The sequence below is a fragment of the Catharus ustulatus genome, chromosome 12 (genome assembly GCF_009819885.2).
Source record: "Catharus ustulatus isolate bCatUst1 chromosome 12, bCatUst1.pri.v2, whole genome shotgun sequence".
Classification (NCBI taxonomy): Eukaryota; Metazoa; Chordata; class Aves; order Passeriformes; family Turdidae; genus Catharus; species Catharus ustulatus.
The window spans coordinates 11,989,677-12,011,406 of NC_046232.1; the positions used below are offsets into that span (position 1 = coordinate 11,989,677).

Below are 21,730 nucleotides of genomic sequence, written 5' to 3' on the forward strand. Positions count from 1 at the left end.
TTTCCATGATTTTCTTTTAGAATCTGGCAAGCTCTAGTGAATTAATGCAAACCACTTTGGTAATCATCTGTGAGAAAAACAAAAGCGCAGCCACCCAGAGAGCTGCAGTGACATTGGCATAATAGCAGATACATTGATAAATATTCCTCCATATCCAAGTCCTTACTTGAAATGACAAAGACTTATTTTCTGAGCCACACCACTTCTACCTGTTTGAATAGAGCATTTCTGTGTATCCCTCCAGCCCCAGGCATGATCTGTGTAACATTGCTGCATCTGCTGCCCAGAGTGTGCACTGAATCTTCTAGAACCTGACAGAGCTGGGCACCCTGCCCTGGGGAGGGGCTTAGGGGCTGCCACAGGGCAGGATTTGTCTTGGTGTGTGCATGGCAGAGGGACCTGGGGGTCTGGCAGAAGAATCTGTGTGCCAGGTCTCTGCGTTTCTTTTACTGCACATACTGCTGCCCCAGCTCTCACATCGAATACTATAGACTTGCCTTGTGTTTGTGTTTAAAGAAAAATTGTATGCTAAAAACTTTGTAAAACAAACATTTAAGGTATCAGGGCACTTCTGTTGAGAAGCTGGAGCTTTGTTACACTGAATGCTAAACATTTACATATCCAAGCCTTATGTAATAGATGTCTGAATAATAATAAAACTGCATAAACTGACCTTCGTTCTCTGGCACCACTTCTCCTTTGAAGTCTACATGACCAAATTCAAGACAATTATGTCATCCCTCATAACAGCCAAACAAAAGTTTGGCCAAATAATTTTTTTTTCTCCATCTGACGGCTCTGTGTTTGATTTTTTGTAATGTGTGTCAATGTAGCTGTTGTTATTTACTGGGTGCTACAAGTGACAGTAAAAATCCCCTTGTTTTGGAGTAATGATCAGCCCTGTTAACATCTGGATTTCATTTATTTTACCTCAGTGCCCACTTCTGCTATGCTCAGTTACTCGAGTAGTACATTTCAAGGCGAGTGTGGCCTGAGAACACGTGCACACCAATAATTTGTAGAACATGGTGGTACAGTATGTGCCCATATGTGACAGAAGCAAAACCAGAGCCCTGGATGGAAGAAGGGAAACTGACACTAGCACTTTCCCCTCTGTTCAAATCTACCAGTGCCACACTCCAGTAAAATTCTCTGTGGACAGAGCTGTCTCTGTCAGCTAAGGGTTGTCAGCACAGAACTCAGATTGCACATGCTGAGCCTCAGACCTCGAGGAAGCCTTGGCAAATGGTCATCTCAGCCTTTGAGGCTCTGTCTACACCACCAAGTGCTTCAAAACTCAAGAGTTTATTTTCCCTTACCCCCTGATTCAAGTAATCATTGCTCAGGTCCATGTTTAGTGTTGTGACTTTTTTACTTTCAAAATGAGTTAGATTGGGATGAAATATTTTGAGTCTGCCTTTATCATATACACTGGATTTCTGCAGAAACTTTGTATAGGTTCTTAGTATTGCTCTTACTGCAATGTTTGCATCTAACCCTGTGTTCACATGTGGTACAACTCCTTCCAGGGATGGTTTTCCCATCCAGCTCCAGGTAAAGAGCAGCAAACCATCTAGGTTGTGTTTATAGCTGGTTTAAGTTATTTTATCTGGATCCTCTACAGTACTTTAGCTTGATTGTGTAACATCATGGGTGCACATGTGCCTGTCCATGCACACATTTATGTTTGTATTGGTATATAAATTCTTCCACAAAGAATATGCAAAATACATGTGTTGCACTTCATCTGTTGCAAAATTAAAGCACTAAAGGAAAAACTGTTCTAATATGGTCCAATGTTTCACTGCTGAACCATGTTAGAATTGTGACTGAAGACAATGAAAAACTGAAATCAAGCAAGCTGGGAATGCAGTCCTGATGTACAGTAATATCCTTCTGTGTCCAATTGCAATTAGCTCTCAATTTAATTCCAAATGACTTTCCAAGGCTTTGTTGGTGTAAATCATGGTGTTGGTGATCTTTTCTTTATTTTACTTTAATTTAGTACCATGGTGAAGACAAATGTAATGTGTAGAGTTTATGAAACCAGACAGCTAGTAAATCAATATTATTTTGGTAGTAAATTATTAAGTCAGTGCAAGCTACTTTTAACTCTTTCCCATGGGACAAATAGCTTGAACTTGCTGGAGCTTAAATCAACACTGTGGGCACTGAATTAGTCAATGATTCTAAAGAAGGCTTTGTTGGCATGAAGTTCTGCTTTGATCGTCATAGTATTTACAGCTTTTTAATTAGATACAGTTCAGAACAATGGCTTTTATCAAAGCAGTTTGGGAAGTGAACAACTGGACTTTGTTTAGGGCTTTACATGACATTCTGTCTGTTAATATCATGTGGCTGGTATTAATACAATGATGAAGTTAGGATTATTTTAGGCATTGTCATTGCTTTGTCAAAAAAAACTAGCTATTCTAAAAAAGAGTGGCATGTGTTGCTTTTTTAATATCACAAGTTTAGTAATTTCTCATCATGCTAAAACCCAAACATTTGCTTTGGGCTTGCAGAGAACAAACTAATTTTGCACCCATAAATGTGAAAGAAGTGACTCTTTTGTTCATCTTGATTTATTTTCTTGTACCGAGTGACTTGGGAAGTGCTGAGCTTTTTTTGTCAAGGCTGAAGGCAGTTGGTTCCATTTTCAGTGTCAGACATTTCAGACTTGGCTTCTGATATAAAGTAAACCCAACATCAGTGTGAAAATTCCTCAGGGATCTTGGCAGAGCTGGGCTCTATCATTTTTGGAATGGTAGATTGGCCTAAGAGTGCTTTTAAAGCTTTACGGTAAGCGATTGTAAAATTTTAAATTTATAAGAGCAAGAAAGTTAAGAAACCACTGATGTTTTTAGACCAACTTCTGTAATTCAGTATTCAAATAGAGATTCTTATCCTCTAATAAACGATTGACTTTTTTTTGGACAACTTGACCATTGAAGTCAATGAGAATAAAAAAATTGGCTGAAAAGAGTTGTTTTTTAAAGCTTGGATTAAATTTTCATGTTCTCTCAGTTGTGATTCTTTTGGGGCACAGTAAATATTGGTCAATATTCTCTGTCACCTGAGAAAAATAATTCACTGCCTTACTTTTATCCATAATCTGAGTTTCATAATGATGCCAAAAGCCATTGCTTTATGCTAGTGGTATTTTTATATGCAAACGATCACCATGGTGGTTTAAGAAGTTATTTTTTAATCTTAAGCTGGGTGTAAATAGGATTCTAAAAATCTTATCTTCGTTGTAACAGACCCATCATGTGTTTGGACATGATGTCTTGTCTGTGTGTTTAAGGCTGTGGAGTTCCTACACAGCGTGTTGGGAACAACAGCATGTTTAGGTATAGCAGGTCTTTGGCAGGAGGCAGCACATCATATACGCTGGATCTTCAAAGACTCTGCCTTTTCTCCCTATAATTGTTATGCATTAAAATAGTAGATTTGAAATATGGTAAATAAGCAGCAAAGAAACATAATTGTTACTATTAATGCCAAGCAGTAAAATATATTTAATTTTTTTCTCCTCCTTTCTGTATTCCTTTTTTTCCCTTTAGAACTCCAGAACTGCCCGCTCAGATGAAGATAAGGATGATTCCTGGGATGCCTGGGGAGCCTGGAGTGACTGCTCCAGGACCTGTGGAGGGGGAGCCTCCTACTCCCTGAGGAGATGCTTAAATGGCAGGTAAGGCACATGCTGCTGTGAGGGGGGTTCTTCTGCAACTCAGGTACATTTTCAATCCTCTTCTGGTTGCTTCTGTCTCTGAGACCAAGTGCTGGGTAAGATAGATCAAGTGTTATAAAGTACTGCTTTTAATACATGTTTGTAATAGACAAGTAACTTAGGCTTTAACTCTGAGCTTTAACATGTTATGAAAATACAATTGTGGAATAGCAGGAATTGTTTATTTAGTGTGGTCAGATAGAGAGAGAAGTCCCTGTCACTGTAATAGAAATCAAATGGTGTGTTACCTGTGTACAAATTAACCTGCACTTGGACATGACAAAATGTTCAAGTGCCTGTGCCCATCTGGATGTATCAAATGCTGCTTTCTGCTAGGGAGGGACAGGACAAGAGGCCATAGTCTCAAATTGCACCAAGGGAGATTCAGGTTAGATGCTGGGAGGAATTTCTTCTCAGAAAGGTGATTAGGCACTGGAATGGGCTCTCCAGGAAGGTGGTGCAGTCCCTGGAAGTGTTTAAGGAAGGACTGAACCTGGACTCAGTGCCATGGTCTAAATGGACGTGGTGATGTTGGGTCACAGGTTAGGCTCGATCTCAGAGATCTTTTCCAACCAAACTGATTCTCTGACTCTTCCCTGCCAGCTTTCTGTGCAGTGCTCCTGGTAGCCACATGTTTTCATGGATCAGTCTTACTGTGGCTGGAAGAGAAGAGCACTTGCAGTGAAAGCCTTTTACCTCAGCAGTGAAACTGGACTAATGCAGGACTTGGTGCAATCCTTAGAGCAGGAGTAATGCACTGGGCTTGTAGTCAGGCAAGAAGAGACCCCAGCCAGCTTTGAGGCATCTGTGCTGGCATCCACAATTGCTTGTTTTACTTTAATTATTCTTAAACATTTTTTAAACTGATGATGGTGTTTACATTTTTATTTAGTTGAAAATTTTTAAGTTAAATGCCAGGAAGTCACTTTTTTTTAGAAGTCTTGGAGTGTGATGTGCTACTTAAGGGCAAACTGTCTGAAATACAGAGCTAAAGATGATTGACTAAAGCACTGCTTTTAGTGAAAAATGCACAAAGATCTTGGAGAATAGTTCCAGAAAGAAGCCTTGATACTCTACCAATGTGTTAGGGACTGTGAAACAAGCTCAATAAATTGTAGCAGTATAAATTCCACTGTGGTTTTATTAATATTTTTAATGTGTTCCCCCATGAAAAACATGTGTTTTCCATACCTTGACAAATGCATAGTTTAAAAGGTTTTTTCTATGTTTGATTTTTCTAGTAATGTCCAGGAAACACACAATTGTGAAACAAAGTTTTCACATTTGCGTATATCATAAACATTTTTAATTTGCATGTTGTGATGCAGAAAGTCTTGCAAAAGATTGGAAATTTGAGACTTGTAATACCTTGAGCTTTAACAGTTGTACCTTCGGCTGAACTGAATTCTTGCTTCAGGCATCTATTTTTTTTTTTCCTTTTCAAATGCTGTTTTTCAGTCCCTCTCACACATTCTTAAAAAAATTATTATCAATTTTCATGCAAGAAGAAGAAAATTTAATCCTAGAGCTGTAAGTTATCAGTTATATGTTCATGCATTCTTTAATGTAAGGCACATCTTTTTGGTATGAAGGGATTATTCCAAAACACTGTTCCTGATTTTAGAAAAATCATTAATCATAATTTCTTGTCCAGTCATTTGAAATATGTTTTCAGTTCTTTCAAAGGCTTTATATTGCCATTTTTAACGTATCTGACACTATGCAAAAGTGCTGGTTTGTTATTGAGAAGTTTGGCAGAGTATATCTTTAAAAAAAGTGTGAAACCCAACCTCCCCAGATTTATGAGACCACAATAAATAACCATGACTCTATTACATGCCTGTTATTTCAGCTACTAACAACAGACTGAGGATCTGAATTGCCTGGATGTCAGGATTCACAGGCATTGGGCACATTTGCATGCAGTCCACGAGAACTCTGTTTAATTTAAAATTATGAATCAGATATTCTGATCTTCTCCTCTAGGTCACATCCTGTTTATCAGAAATAACTTGGTTGCAATCAGCAAAGATAAGGCTTAGAGATGCCTTTTTCACAAAATAAATGTGGTTTTCATAAGGTTTGCAGTAAATTTGGCTTACAGGGAAAGTCACACGTTCTCTGCTGAAGAGAGACAGCAGTGTAAAGAGTTGAATTCCCAGATCCCCTTTGTATTTAAACCTTGTATTTTGAGTCCAGATTATGTTAGGGCAGTAGCTACAAAATCTAATTTTTGAGAGAATAACTAGCTGTAAAATAAGCAAGGTTGTGTTTTGCTATTATAGAGTGTAACAATTTTTACTCTTTTTTTTTTTTTAGGAACTGTGAAGGTCGGAATATTCGATACAAAACCTGCAGTAGTAATGTGAGTCTGGCCTTTAATCCTGTTTTACTCATTCAAAAAATGTGTTAAAGTTTAAGAAATGCTGCTTCTTATTAAAAACCTTATGGTGCATAATTTTCTTTCCATCATTATTACCATTTTTAAACATTTCAGTCTGCATGACACCATGAGGTCTCAAATTTAGACTTCCCAAATGGACATTTTCTTCTGAAATTATAATGCCAATTGTGATTCAGTATGTTTTATATCTCTTATTAGGAGAGCTACACATTTTGGAGGATTAACAGATCAATTCTCATCTTAAACTAGCAAGTGGTTTTCCTGGGGGTGCTGTCTTGTAGATGAAGCATTAAACTGAGCTCTGGATCATTTGTGATCGTTACTGATCTGGTGCCTCTCTTCATGTAAGCAAAAAGGTGCCTGCTCCCTTTCAGATCTTAAATAGGATAATTACTCCTTATATTCCCTGTGTTTGCCTAAACCCAGATCTTTATGTGTCTGTATGCAAGAACATGCACTTCTAGGTGCACTGGCACAGATGGATTCCATGAGTGAGTGTGGAGCTGGAGTTGTGACCATACAGTTGCTGTTACTGTGATGCAATTGCGTTTCATTTTTATAGACACATTTTATGAAAACCATTCACGTACAGCAAACTTCATTACTCGTGTTCCACTGACTTGTAGTGGTGCTTTGTGCTGTTTAAACAACTGCTGCCCTTCAGCCTGAGTCTAGGCTGTCCAAGGTGAGCAGCTCAGGCTTTGTGGTACCTCTGGTCTACATAATGTGTGTGTAATAGTGGTGGGTATTTTTGTAATTACTGCTTAATTAGTGGTTTGTCTGGAGTCTCTCCTGCTTTCAATTAGAGTCAGGATTAAAAAATACATGAAGGAAACTGATTTTCTTGTGTTTGGGCTTGGTTGTTTAGTAAATCTTATCAAAAGTACAGATGTTCTGCAGCACTTCTAGCCACCAGCTAGAAACAAGGAAAATGGAGACAGATCTTGTCCAGTCAGCTAGCTACAAGGTCTCTTAAAGCTAAACAGTCCAATAGAGAAATAACACCTATATTATTTATACTTTTAACCCAATAACTAAATTCCCATGACCCTCAGTGTGTTACTTACTGTCCAACCAGAAACTACTATCTGAAACCATGAAGAAGGAGGAAGACAAACACTGACAGAGATACCATCCAAAATCCTCCATCTTGTCCCATACCTATTACTATATTATAAAAACCCCAAATTCAAAACCCTTCACCATGTGAAAGCACACACTTCCATTTAACTACACACCAGTGATTCTAACTCCATCACTCAAACTTGGAAGCCTTCTCCAAGGCTTCAGGTCAAAACCAGTGTTCTCTGGGGGTCAGTGCCAGAAAGCACAGAAAGCTCAAAACCCCCAGGATTTTGGGGTCCAACATGTGTGTGCAAACAGTCATGCAGGGTAGTTTATGGTCTGCACTCACCCCCTTGCCTGGCTTACCTTACAGTGCAATGTGGCAGTCCTATGTCCTATTCCAGAAAAGACAGCAGGCAGATGAGTAATTAACAATACTCCTAAAAGGTGAGGCCTGAATTTCCTTTGGGTTGAATTATACCCAGAGATGTGTAAGCTCAGGTGATGGGCAGTCATCACCAATCCCATGATTCTGCCAGCTGCAGGCAGCTGTGCAGTGTGATGTGTTCTCCTCAGGACGCCTGACACTGGAAGTTTCCCAGTAAATGTATTGGATCAGTACATCTCCTAGGAGAACTGGCCATTCCTGCTTTTCAGTCAGCCACACCTACAGTGTCTGCTGTGCCAGTTGGCTCCTGCCCTCCTTGAGAACAAGGCTTGCTCACACCTTGAGTTGCTCTACACTCCACTCCTCAGTGTTGGATGGATTTCCCCCCACAGCAGCTCCAGCTGAAGTTCCTGCTGGCAGAAACAAGTGGAAGTGATAAATGAATCAGTCCCAGTGCATGCAGGAATCAGATTGTGGAGAAAAACCCTGTCCCTTGCCCTTTCAGAAGAAAAGGACCAGCAGCTTGGTGCATGGTGGCCTGAGCTAATAAATAAAAATGCTACCTGCAAAAATACCCTGATGTTTAAAAGCTGTGTGATAACTTGATAACTTGCTGCCAGTCAGGATGTAAGCAATGAACAAAACTGTGCTCCACTGCTTACCTAAATGTCTGTTTGTGTCACTGTATACAGCAACCACCTCTAGTGGCTGGGTCTTGTGCACTGCAGCTCCCTGAAGGAGTGCAGAGAGGTCATCTCAGTGAAAGTTATCTCAGTGAGAGGTGATCTCAGTGAGAGGTGATCTCAGTGAAGGTCATCTCAGTGAAAGTCATCTCAGTGAGAGCTCATCTCAGTGAGAGGTCATCTCAGTGAAAGTCATCTCAGTGAGAGGTCATCTCAGTGAGAGGTCATCTCAGTAAAAGTCATCTCAGTGAAAGTCATCTCAATGAAAGGTCAGCTCAGTGAGAGGTCAGCTCAGTGAGAGGTCATCTCAATGAGAGGTCATCTCAGTGAAAGGTCGTCTCAGTGAAAGTCATCTCAGTGAGAGGTCATCTCAGTGAAAGTCATCTCAGTGAGAGGTCATCTCAATGAAAGGTCATCTCAGTGAGAGGTCATCTCAGTGAAAGTCATCTCACCTTGTTCCTCTTGCACCAGGCTAGGGACCTGCCCAGTGCCCAGCAGGGAGGATGGTCAGGTCAGCCTGGGCATGTTTCCTGCTCTCATGCACAGGTCTCTATGCTTTTAGTTTATCTAAGGGCAGCTGTGGATGCTGTTCATTTTTAGATTTATGCAGTAGAAATCTGATGGAATTGAAGGCACTTTATGCTTCATCATAGAGAAAATTAGCATGATTCTCATATCCTCTCTGAACTCCCAGAGAGTTTATCTGAAGTCACTGGAGCCTGTTTTTTAACTTTAGGACTTACTTTAAAGTGATAAGTGGCAGGCACCTTGTATGTGAATCTGTTTGAATTCATGATCATTCAAATGTTAATTTCCAGACAGGAAACTGCCTTTACAGTTCTGCTTTTGGGGCATGTCTGAAAGAGATCGGGTTTCCATTTCAGTTCAGATACAGTCAGAATCTCTCAGGAATGGTTTTTCCTAGATTATGGGTCAGATAATGAAGAACTCCTGAGAAAAATATATTTAATGAGATTTCCACTGTTAATACAGTTGATCTCTGAAATTGGCATCCCTGAATTCAAACCCCATATTAGATCTGAGTTAACCTTGAAACAGGACCTTACACCTAATGTAAATCTGAGACTACTAGGCCAGTTTAGTTTCAAATGATATAATTTTCCCAAAAGCATTATTTCTAATCAAGGCTTCTCACTTTAGGAGTGAAACTGTAGTTTGAAAATTAAGAGTTTATACTAGCTTCTTTCCATATTAATAGGTATTACTGGTAACCACATGAGACATTTGGTATAAATACACAGTGTAAAGCTGTCTGCAAATGTAATTTTGCTACATGATACATTATACCACTAACATCTATATTGGGGAGTACAAATGAAGCACAACTTAATATGTGTGTCATTCTAATGAAAAGAACAAGAATCATTTTACCAGCAAATTGGTTTCATGTGGATTTGTAATGGAATAGTAGTAAGTTCATTGAACTCAAGCATAGTTCCAGAATAATATTAGTGATATTTTAATCAAAAAATTAATTCAAGATCTTAGCAACAAAATAATTGCTAAGATTAAGGTGTATGTAAAGCCTACTTATCTTCCTATCATAACTGAGATGCCAGGTGCATGATTTCCTAAAACTGCCTGTGTGCTTTCAGCCTTCTGTATAGAGACTTTAGAGAAATAAACTATCCATTGTATGTTGTTCAATGAGATTTTCAGTCTTTCTTGCCCCCCTTTTTTAAATTTCAATTTTTGTATATGGTGTTACATTCTAATGCTATGATGTGCACTATGTGGAAGTGTTTAAGTTAATCCTTTAGGGTCCTATTCACTGAACAAGTTATTTGGGCCATTTTCCCATAAATTTCACATTCTTCTGTGCCAAAAAGTCACTTATATTTTTGCCAGAGTGATTCTTCTACGGTTAGAAAAAACATTATTTTGTAAAAGATAGCCCCATGTTTAATTCCATTGTAAACTTTTATTATATGCAGATAATGCTCACACTTGTTCAACACATTCATCTATAATTGTCCAGCATCCACTAAACCAGCTAATTTATCCCATTCAGAAAATCTTGGCTGTACTGTGTCTACTTTAGACTATAATATTTCACCTTGAGTTACATAGTTTCTAATTTGTTCATTTATTTAGTTTATGTTTATAATGCTGATGCACCATAAGGCTCCCTTGATGGGGGTGGTTTCCAGCTCAGGTATCACGATTCTACTTAGAAGTGGCCTGAAAATTGTGTAGGAAAAACATAGAACCTGAAGCTAATTTCAAAAAGAAAACAAAACAATGACTTCATCCGTTTTGGCTGGGTTTCAACAAAATGAGATTCAAAGAATAAAGCTAGACAAAGGACTAGACTTTCTTTGGTGTCATCATTTTTACTGGGAATTTTCTTGTCTTTTGTGCTTTTTTCAGTGGAGTAATTGTTGGCAAGAGTCACAGGGTCTGATGCAACCTTCATATTTTGTACATGAATGTAGCCTACAAAGATACAGATTTCCCAGGTCAACCTTGTTTTCAAAGGCTGGGAGTGCTCATTGCCAAAACTCAAATATACATTTCATAAGAAGCCAGCCCTTGGATGCACTAGTTTTTAATCCTTTGTCACCAAAAAAGAAAGGGAATATATATATATATATATGTGTGTGTGTGTTTTTAATCGTCATGGTAGTCATGTCTAAAGCATCTTTTTCAGATCTGTCTAATGTGTTCATAAGTCATGTCATAAATACATTTCATTCCACTGCAAGGTCTGGGTGTGATTATTTTTGCCAACATTTTCATGTATGAGACCTTACAGATTTGTCTGCAGCTCCTTGTGCAGTGTATGAACCTGCAAATGGCCTGGCCATGGTTCAGTGGATCGAGTGTGAGGCAAAAGCTATTGCTGAAATTAAGAAACTGGAGAAATCCTGAAAAAAAAAATTAACAAGTAAGAAAAAATGTGAAATATTGAGAGGAAAGAGGGAATGGTGGAATGAAGTGATGTCTGAAATAGATTAAAACCAGAGACACATAAACAGGATGAGGGCTGGGTCCCCCTATCATTGTCTGATATTATGACCTTGCCCACTTCCTGAACAAGGTTCACCCTTGCCTACCATTCACATCTTTGCCCTGCCTTTTCCTTTCTGTTTTTTAAACTCCCTTTTACTTTTCCAACCCACTCTAATGGAATTAAACTGATGTTTATGAGTCCTCTTCTTGCCTTGATTGCATTCAGTCTGTGCTTACTTGTCTTTCTCTTTAAACTCCTTTCTTTACACAAATATTTATTGTTCCCTGAAAGACTGGGATCTGGACTTGGTTGCCATCCAAACTCTGATATAATGCAAATGATCATAATTTCAGCTCTTTGATACCCCTCTGTGATGCTCTTTTTACCCTCCTGCTTTTGAACAGAGCTCAAACATAAAGCAGGTGGAGGTGGCATGTGAATCGAGCTGCCAGAATCACTTTGGGCTCTTTGAAGATGCCAAAAGAGAATAGGGAGATGAGAATTCATTTGCTCTGAAGCAGCCAGGAGGCGAGTGGAAGGAAGGAGCTGCATTGTGTTGGATCAATGAGAAACATACAGTAACCATGGGTTTGACATCCTGACTTTGTGGTGTTTGTGTCTTGGCATCGCATCAACACCCAGCGATAATGGACTGTAACAACAGCCTGTCAGAGCTCAGCTCAAGGCCATCCCTCTGCCTGCTTTACACACTGCTCTTCAGTTCTTTGTGATGAAAATGTAGCTGTGCATGGCTGACTAGCACTGCTCCCAAATCCTGCTTCTAACTTTAGCTGAGTCTAATGTCCAGTTATTATTTTTTGATCCTTAGTTGCTCTGTTTGCATTGGTGGAAGGGAACCATATGGTATCCATATGAACTCTGAAGTCCTCTCTGCTTTTTAGACTTTCTATTGTGGAAAATGAGAGGTGACAGATAAATCAGAGCCAAAATTCTGCTGTCATTTACATCAGTGCAAATTGAGTCAATTTCTGGGGAATGACACTGCAGTAAATATGTGTGACTTCTCACAGTATTTGATTTTTGTAGAAGCTCTCACTTGAGGATTTTGTAGAGGTACAGTATTCTCTGTGTCTCATTCCATCATTGTATAGTTTCAGAAAATATGGTTCAAACTAGCCTTATCCCAGATTAAAAATAATACAAAGTCTGCTAGTATAATTCTGAATTATAGTCACTGTAAGGTGTAGCATTAGACAGAGCTGAAAAGTTTTGCTGGGAAAGTTCAGTGACTTGCTCGGTGCTCAGCTGCAAAACCTCAATGTGCTGGTCAGCAGCTAGAATACTGATTTTTAGAAGATATTTTATGTAGATTATAACCAATTCAGAGACAGTTCTAGGCTACTGTTTGCCACAGTGGAAATAACCCCAGACTGAGTGCAATATTGTTGGGGGCATTGGACTGAAATTCAAAACTTTCTCCTGTATATTTTGCTCTCCAGCCCTGTATAATGCACTTACTATTTTGTCAGCTTTATTTGGGGAATGTTCTGTTCACTGATAAGGTTGAAACTGTGCTTGGGATCAATATTGTTAACTAATACTTAGCAATAAGTTCCATGAGTTCGCCTGACACATCACAATCTTTCAGTCTTCCATCCAATGAAAACAAAACTTTGTTGAAATCAGCCTCACATCTGGCTTATATGTGCAGTTGGAATTCTTGGAAGAATATGCTTTCAGTCTGGCGTGTGGACGCTTTGACACTGGACATACTTTCAAATGAAGTCTGCATGAGGAATTGTTTGACACACTAACTCCTTTGCCAGTACTTTACCAAAGTTATTTTCAAATCAATCAGTATTCATCTCCATTCCTGTCACCATAGTTTAATATTAACATCATTGTTTGGGTGCAAGGCTTTATGTAGAAAAAAAAGATTTTAGAATATTTTATTTCAAGCAGTTTATTTGGTCCTTCAGCTGTGTATGATGAGGTGCTGTGTGGGAGAAAGTAGGGAATTGTCTCATTAGAACTGGAAATACAGGATCAATTGTAGCAATTTCAAGTTTATTTTATTCCAACAAAATAAACCTTACTGCTTCCATGAGGTCAAAGTGCTTTGTAATTAGACTAAAGGACTAAGCACTGAAAGTTCTGGTGTGTCCTCCTAAATCTTGTGCTTTTTTCAAGCAATATTGAGCAATTAATTAGACAAATTTTATTTTTTTTATATTTATATGGAGCATTCATACCTATTTTATTACTTTGACATATGAATTGGTGAATGAGTATAGAGGACTCAGAAATCCTTTACTGGAAAATGCTACTGAAGAGAGAAACATTAAATATCAGACATCACCTTGTAGTTGCTTAAAATATATAGATTTCTTTAGAAGCTAATTCTTTCTATATTCTTACTATAGAACCAGACTTTAACTATGCTACCTGGTGTCATAAAAATTAGCATTTTAAATTATCCTCTCATATTTAATTATCCTCTCAATGTTATGTTGTTATTGCTGGAATATGTATGATATTCTGTACTTGCACTCCAAGCAATGGATTAAGCAACATAAATTCTTTTAATATACATAGTAAAACTTTGTAGAGTGGTGTATTTGTCAAAGCAGATCAGTTCTTGAACCTGCCTGAAGAGCTTCTGTGTTATTCATCAGGTAACTTTACTGCACATGCAAAGTGTTCCCTAGTTTAAAAAGAAATATTTTTTATTTATTTTCAGGACTGCCCTTCAGATGTTGGTGACTTTAGAGCACAGCAGTGTTCTGCCTACAACGATGTCAAATACCAGGGACACTTTTACGAGTGGATCCCTGTGTATAATGATCCTAGTGCCCCTTGTGCCCTGAAATGCCAAGCTCTGGGGAAGAACTTGGTTGTGGAGCTTGCCCCCAAAGTGCTGGATGGAACTCGCTGCAATACTGAATCCTTGGATATGTGCATCAGTGGAATTTGCCAGGTATGTTCACAGTGTGAATCTAAGTGGGGCCTTTGTTGGGAGGCACTTTGCTCTTGACTGGGTACTTTGGGGTTGTTTTTATTCTATTTATCAGTTTAGATGTATCTGCAAGTGCTGTCAAATGGATTGTAGATGATTTACCATTTCAGGAAGGCACAGAGCTTCCTGACTGCCTTAGCCATGGATCTTTATCTGTGTAGATAAAAGGTCAATAAATTCATTCACTCTTCTATTAAACATGTAAAAATTAATTAACCTAGTTATTGTAGCTATAACTTTTGGAAATTCAGTGTCTCTGTGAGGACATGAAGAAATTGCAGAGCCTTCCATTTCATTGTATTCATTTTCTGAGTCTCATGTAATCTCTGTTAAGGAGAAAATGTAACATTTATGGGATCTAGCCCATAGTGGCAGGTGTGAGTATATAGATCTGTCTTCTTGAATGGGTGAGTGACTCTGTGTTGTGGTTGCATGAACTGATTGTTTGCATCTTTAAATGGCAATATACTTTTCTAGACGTATTTATTATTTGTAATGCTATTGACTTTATACAGATAGTGCAAAAGCATATTTGAGGCTTGCTAACCTTGCCTATGACTCATTAACAAAGCAATATTGCAAACTTGTTTTATGAACAGAGCAGTTTGTAGAGAATGGACATGTTATTGCAATTAGTTTTCTTTCTCTGCAAGTGGTTGTTGCTCTGTTAAATGTCTAAAATGTGTGCGACTCAAAAATGCAGGATATGTCCCAGTGAGAAAAATAGCTCTATTATAGAGGAAAATTTGACACATTTGGCAGAAGACTGGTGCATGGATTATAGCAGCATTAATATATGATCTGGACCTTGCTGTGGGTTTTATGTGACTTCTGTGTGTGCTGCAATTCCAATGCCAGTCGTGTCAACACACAGTGCATCTGCTGCCTCTGAAACACAAGAATTCCTCCCAGAGAGGCTTCATTTGTCAGTAGAGCTTCACTGTGGGATCCAGCAGTGTTTGTTACCCCCTATTTGAAATAGGATCTCCCTCTAGAAACTCTGGGAGCACCTGCCAAATAGTGTATTTCTTGTGCCATGTTTTTAGTGACGCTTCCTATCCTAATAAAAATGTTTTTACCCAGGAGGATTGCCCAGACTTTTCTAGGAGCTGCATTTCCAGCAGCCTTGGCTGCTGTGCCCATTGCAGCCTGAGTGTCAGGCTGGACCTGGGGCAACTCTGGGCTTGCCAAGGGCTTGTGCTCAGGGTGCTGTGGGGGTGCCAGTGACTCCCAGGTGACTTTCAGCTCCTTCTTCCATCTTTTATTCACAGCATAAAATTCTCTTTACCCAGAGCAGGTCCAATTTTGTGAAGAACAGTTGGGAGGTATATTTAAAAGGGCTGCTTTCAGTGTTTGTTCTTAGCATTTTGTAGTATTCATGTGTATATATGATATAAAATGCTTGGAAATGTAAATAATCCATAAATGAAGTGGTGAAGAAGAAATTAATCATTCCAAAGGCAGAAACTGGAACTCTTACACTGTTGATGAGAATCAATTTCTTTTCTCCGTCTCCCATTTTTATTTTTATCATTATTTCTTCCAATTTCACAAAAATATTTTTCAGTGTGAGGTAACATCTTCAGGGAAAAAAGCTTGGAAAAAAACACATTTAGAATGTGTCCTGTGCTGTAACTTCCTAAATTTTTAAAATTTATTGCTGAAACTCGTAAACAATTAAATCTTTTCACATTATTTTCTTGAAGTCACTGGCTATTCCTGAGGTATTTTTTGCACAAATTAAAAATTTTTGCTTTTTAGAGTATATACTTGATAATTTAGACCTGGATAATTTTATTGAGGTAAAAAATTGAAGCGGAATCCCATTAAATGAAGATTCCTTTAAACAACCTTTTCCTCTTTTGGGGGTAGAGTGAAGAGTTTCTTACTTGTGAAAGGGGCTGTGGGAGATGGGCTCTTCCTCAGAAACCAACACAGAGCTTTGTGCTACTCCTGTTTGAGCAGGAAAACAGATTGAAGCCTAATCTTTCCCAGAAAAACATGGTTATTTAGTCAACTGCTCTTGGGAGAGACAGCACAGTCGTGATTCTCCACAATTGTTGCTGTGAGATCTGTCTGGTGGGTTCTGACATGTAATTGGCACAGCCAGAAAATTACTTGGCAAGTGTTCTAGAGCTAACTCCTCTAAAAGCACATCACACTGCTGATGGGGGTATCTTCACTTCTCTGCCTGGGAGCACCAAAGACTTGCTGTGAAGGAGACTGGTGCTGGTTTTGCTCTTTTATTGTCTCAAAGTTGACTCAACTTCCCATCCACCCCAAGGTGATTTCACATTCATCTGTGTTCTGGTTCCTGCTAAACTGAGGCTGCATCACTAATTCTGCCTCTTGTTCAAGCTCTCACCTTGAGAGCATAGGAATTAGAGATGGTGAATTCTTGTTCTCCAGCTTCAGTCCTGATCCTTTGCACATCCCTTATCAAGAAAATCAAGCTAAGTAAGCTCTAGCAAAAAAAAAAAGTTGTGACATGACAAAGCTGCACTCTGAACAGGAGGTGTGAGGCTTTACAGGAGGTGAAATCTAAAGTTGGTGGAGCAAGGAAAGGTTTATTGGGGAAGTTAGTAAGATATTTTGGGGTTGCTTGAGGCTCAACTCAGTCAAACCATTTGATCATGTTTTAGTTTGCTACTGCCCTGCTTCTGGTACCAGCCCAGTATCTGGGGCTGTTGTGTTAAATGGGGACAGGTCAAAACTTCACTGCTAGATTTTCACACTTCTGATCTTTTTTCTAGTCTCTGCATAACTCCCAAAACATTTTTTCATATAATGTGTTCCTGCTGTGCCCATCTGGATGTGGGTGGAGACTTTTAAAAACATCTGCATGTCAGACACATATGTGGGCAACATTTACCCAGTTACTCTGCCTGCTTTGGGGCCCTGCCTCTCCTTGGGTTTTGTTTTTAATTTGTGCAGACCTGCTTTTTTCCTACCAGAATGCAGAATGGGGTGTTACTTGTGCCAGCACCTGAAATGGTTACAGTGATAATTTTCCTAATATGGAGTAATATGTTTGGACAACAAATACACGCATCACCCAAAAAATCTGGAGTCCTAAGGAGCAGCCTGAGTAGTTCTGTCCTAGGCTGTCACAATTAGGTCAAGGATGATGTAAATCCTGCAGTGAACTTTCCATTTAGTGTCAGCAAGTTGTTTTTGTTCCAAAAAAGGCAGACACTACACTGTGCTTTGTAGCATATGGCATAAATTTAGCTGACATCAGAACACATCCCACATGTCAAGTGGAGCGCCATCCACTTCTGCCATGAGAGTTCTCTTCTGTCACATGTGGCTAGTGGGCATCACTCACCACCAAAGCACTCCTATGCTGGATGTAAATATCTGTCAGAGTTTTCATTGAAAACAGTTTCTGTGAGCTCTTGGAAAACTCTTGCACTTCTTTTTTTTTATAAGCTTTGTTTGTGTTTTAAACTTAGAAGTATAGCGGATTGTTAATTTCTTCTGAATCTTGACTCATTTTATCCTGAGAGTTGCTGTCTCAAACTGCTTGTTTTGTGTATTTTCTCTTTTGGTTCCTGCAGATACAGTTTTTGGCCCATAAATATGTTCAAGGACTGCCCAAGATGCACAGATTTGGTGTGCAGAGACTTAGAAAGGAAGGTTTCCTTTCCATCCTGTGTTGCTGCAGACATGTTTCTAACACATGTTAGTCTGAGTAGTTAATTCTTGAATAGCTATTAAAAAAGCACATTTTTTTCCAAAATTCCTTTTTTTTTTCCCAAAAGAGCAATATTTATAATAATTATTATATTTTTTAATATTTAAAAATTAGAAAGAAATATCTGTGTTGCCTTTTTCTTCTTTTTAGCCTTTGAGTGATTCATAGGAAGAATTGATTTTGAGGTACCTCTTTTTGAGGTATCAAGCCAACTGTTCTACTAAACCTGGCATTCTTTCCTGGGTACCACTAATTAGCAAATGCACAGAGTAAAGTGCATTTTGGAGCATGAAGGAACCCCTGTGTTGATGCCTGTACTCTGTCTACATGTTAGTGCAGCAGAGCTGGCAGGCTGGACCCTGCCCAGAAACACTGGCAGTTACTCAGGGAGATCCAACAAAACTTTCTGCCTCAGAGCTACACATGAAAAACTTCATGTGACTGCACACGTGTGACAGGGTCATAAAACTGGGAGTGGGGAGCTCCAGCTGCAGCTCAGCTGGGAGATGTTGGTGGCTCTCCAGAAGTCCCACTGGAGGATGGGGCTGAGCTAAGCAGGGGCTGCCACATCCTACGTGACCTGTCAGTGTCACCCTCAGGGTGACATGGCTTCTCATCCTTGGAAGCTCTTGGCACTGCCCAGGCCAGCAGATCATGGAGCCACCATTCAAGGGCTGCACTTGTCCCTCATTGAATGTCACTGCCTCACCCTGGTCTAGAGACTCCCTTGCAGTGACATCGTTGGTGACTCAGTGGTGGACTTTTATAAATGAATAATAATAACAGAATGCTCTCAGACACTGCAGGCAATAATGGGATACTCTCAGACACTGAAAAGCTCTTTTGGGATCACCTGTTTGTATTTTGCACTTTCCCACTGCTGCTAGAAACTGGTGTTTCTTTTCAGGTCTTATCTTATTCTCTCTCCTACTGTTTCTTATGGAGAATGTTCTCTATAGGGATTTCTTGCTGTGGAAGTTTATCCTTTCTTGTCAGATGAGTAGTGGGTTTTTTCTGATCTCCAGTTTCTTATCTACACTTCTTTGGTCATAAGTGATTCTCTCTGACAAGTTTTGTTTTGTTTTAGTGAGCTGAGTGCAAATGTGACTTTACTTCCCAGCCTAACAAGGACCTAAATCATGTGAGCAGTGACAGCAGAAAAACCTCATGATTTGGGTGTCATCTTGAAGTAGACCCTTACTAATCTACAAATCCCCAGTGCTAGCTTCACCAAGCAAGACAGATTTGGCTGAACTCAGCTGGAAAAGAAGCAAAGTAATTTGACTTCATATACTCATTTCTTTTTCGAAAGCGTTCTCACAAACAAGAAGCTCACTGGGAGTTTGTGTCCTATCCTCTGGTTGTGTGCATGTGTGTTTTTTTAAATGGAGACCATGTGGGAAAGGGTACTTGCTCCTACTGGGTGGTCCTATAATCTCTCAGCTCCTCTAGCATGTGACAGATCCTGTAGTAAGAGTTAAAGGTTTTGGAAACACTTTGTTTTATTTGATGGAAGTGGATTTACAGAGTTGTGGAACACTCTTTAGCCTCTTGCCTTCAGATATAAAATGTCAGCAGAAGTATGTGGAAAGTCTTTTTAGGAGCCTTTTAGTATGCAGTGAATTTTATGCACTGTATTTTTTTATTTTCTGGGGATTTTTTTATTGCTTTACATTCTTTTCCTCTGTATGGATGGCTCGGGATTTTGAACATCATGGAGCGTCTCCTTGTGCCCGTCATCCTGACTCATTTTACACTTCCATTCTGAGGTTTGCATTTTGACACACTTTGCCTTTACTGCCTGAATTCTTACCTTTGAGGAACTGAAAATCCTCAAACAGAGCAGGTTTTGCTCCCCCAGTCCCCCTGCTGCCCATTCACCTTGGCAGGATTGCAGCTGCGTGTGCTGGGAGGAGATGGGCTGGGAAGTTTGCTGCTGGTCCTGGGTACATGCACAAGGTCCCTGCAGGGCTTTATTCTGTTAATTAGCACATGCTGAAGCCTGTGTCAGCTTGTCTGGGTACTGTCCTGGGCTGGTTTGATTCCAAAGATGTGAGAACCTGTGCCACAATCAGGCCTTTGTTAGCTCAGACATAGCTGAAGAGTTGTGAGACAGGACCATGTGAGGAGAAAATCATGACTCAGACCAAGATAAATCCTCAGTGAGGATAAAGTAGGGTTTGAAAGTGGTGCTTGAAAGCTAAGATTCCACACTACTTTTAAAAGTAAATGAAAAAAAATGAAAGAAAGAAGTAACTTGTTTAATTGGAGGGATGTTCTGGTATCTCTCCCTCTGCTTGTCAGAATCAATTACTTGTGGGTGATGAGCATGGGAAAGAGACAGTGGGAGCTTTTTTCTTTATATTCTCTCTGGGGACATATTTTATCTGTGTAGGAATAAAGTGCAAGCTGAAGCTATCACAAAGTGAAGGATGTGAGCAGAGATTGCAAAGTCTGTGAATAGATGGGGTTTGAATGACAGCGAGGTTTTACAGCAGGGCAAAGAGACATGGAAAATATTGACTAAGGGAGAGCAGGATTTTCACATGACAGCTTTTTTATTCATGTTTTTATTACCATGAATTCCCATAGCCATATTTAAAATTAGTAATTTGTTGTGTGGATACAATCAGTCCTGACTCTGCCTGTGCTGGATTCTGTGCTAAGACAAGTAGAGCAGAGGAAAATGCAGCAAATAGCTGACTCTGATGCAATGAGATCTCTGTGCTGTGCTAGCACATGCAACTGTGCAATGAAACACAACCTTCATTTCTCTGAGTTTTGGATTTTGTGAGTGTCTGTGTTTTTGTAACTAGAAAAATCCCTCTTCTCTGAGCAAGACCCAGAGGATTTTAATTTTCACTACTGAGTGATTCTAATAAACTGCAGTAGAGATTTGTCTTTTGGAGCATGTAAGGGGTTTTCACTCTTTGCTTCCTTTACTAGTAAATACTGAAATAAAACATGTCCTTTCTTAATCAGGTCACAAAACTTGGAAAAGGCATTTTTGTCAGAGGTAATTTGGAGGTTATCTTGTATTTTGGGCAATGCTGATAACCTTGAGAAGTATGTAGATGTTCTTATTCCATTTTTGTCTTAGTTTTCATCTCTTGTAAGCCTGAAATAAACAATTTGATTTATAACAGTCCAAATACTACTATCCTGGTGGCTGGGCAGTCAGATCACTTCATTGGTTATGCTTGGTGCAATAATTTACTTTCCACTATATTTTGCAAATCTTGACAAGTTTCAAAGGCAGAGGAAGGCACTTGCACCTGGAACACAAAGTGTTTGCCACTCTTCAGCAGGTCAGTGCTCCAGCCAGCACAGGATTCCCTCACTGAGGTACAGCTCCAACAGATCTGCTGCTGGCCAATTTTAAACTAAAAACCACTGGACAACACATAGTTGGTAATTACAGACTGTTCAGCCCTTGAGGGGAAGGATCTCCAGTGCAGAACTCTATCACATTCTAGTGAGGAGTGTGATTGCCATCTCCATTTGTGCATTCTGCAGTGCAGTTCCTTGCTCAGAAGAAATACTGTACTGCTTTGACATTTTAAGCACATTGGGCACTTCCCCATAAATGATTTGCTGGGGTGATTCTCTGCTTCAGCTGAATTCCACTAAATGCCATCTGTATGTTTGTGTGGAAATTCCACTTGCAGGTTGTTCCTGGAGCACACATTTTGTACATCCTTTGGAACAGCCAGGGCAAGGGAAGCACACAAATTGAAATGTACCCAGAGTAGCCTTCAGCTGGATTTTCCTGACAGCTGGGGGGTTTGCTCAACAGCTGTAGAAGGATG

The 21,730-nt window shown here is 39.5% G+C and overlaps 1 protein-coding gene across 6 annotated transcripts in view; it reads left to right on the forward strand.

Moving 5' to 3' along the window:
• Nucleotides 1–21,730, forward strand: part of ADAMTSL3 (ADAMTS like 3) — a 174,694-nt gene that overhangs the window by 74,114 nt on the left and 78,850 nt on the right. For all 6 annotated transcript variants that reach the window (XM_033071114.1, XM_033071111.1, XM_033071113.1 and 3 more), the window contains 3 exons: nucleotides 3,567–3,694; nucleotides 6,053–6,098; nucleotides 13,949–14,185. In XM_033071114.1, coding sequence (XP_032927005.1) covers nucleotides 3,567–3,694; nucleotides 6,053–6,098; nucleotides 13,949–14,185 — 411 coding nt within the window. The remainder of the gene's footprint in view (nucleotides 1–3,566; nucleotides 3,695–6,052; nucleotides 6,099–13,948; nucleotides 14,186–21,730) is intronic.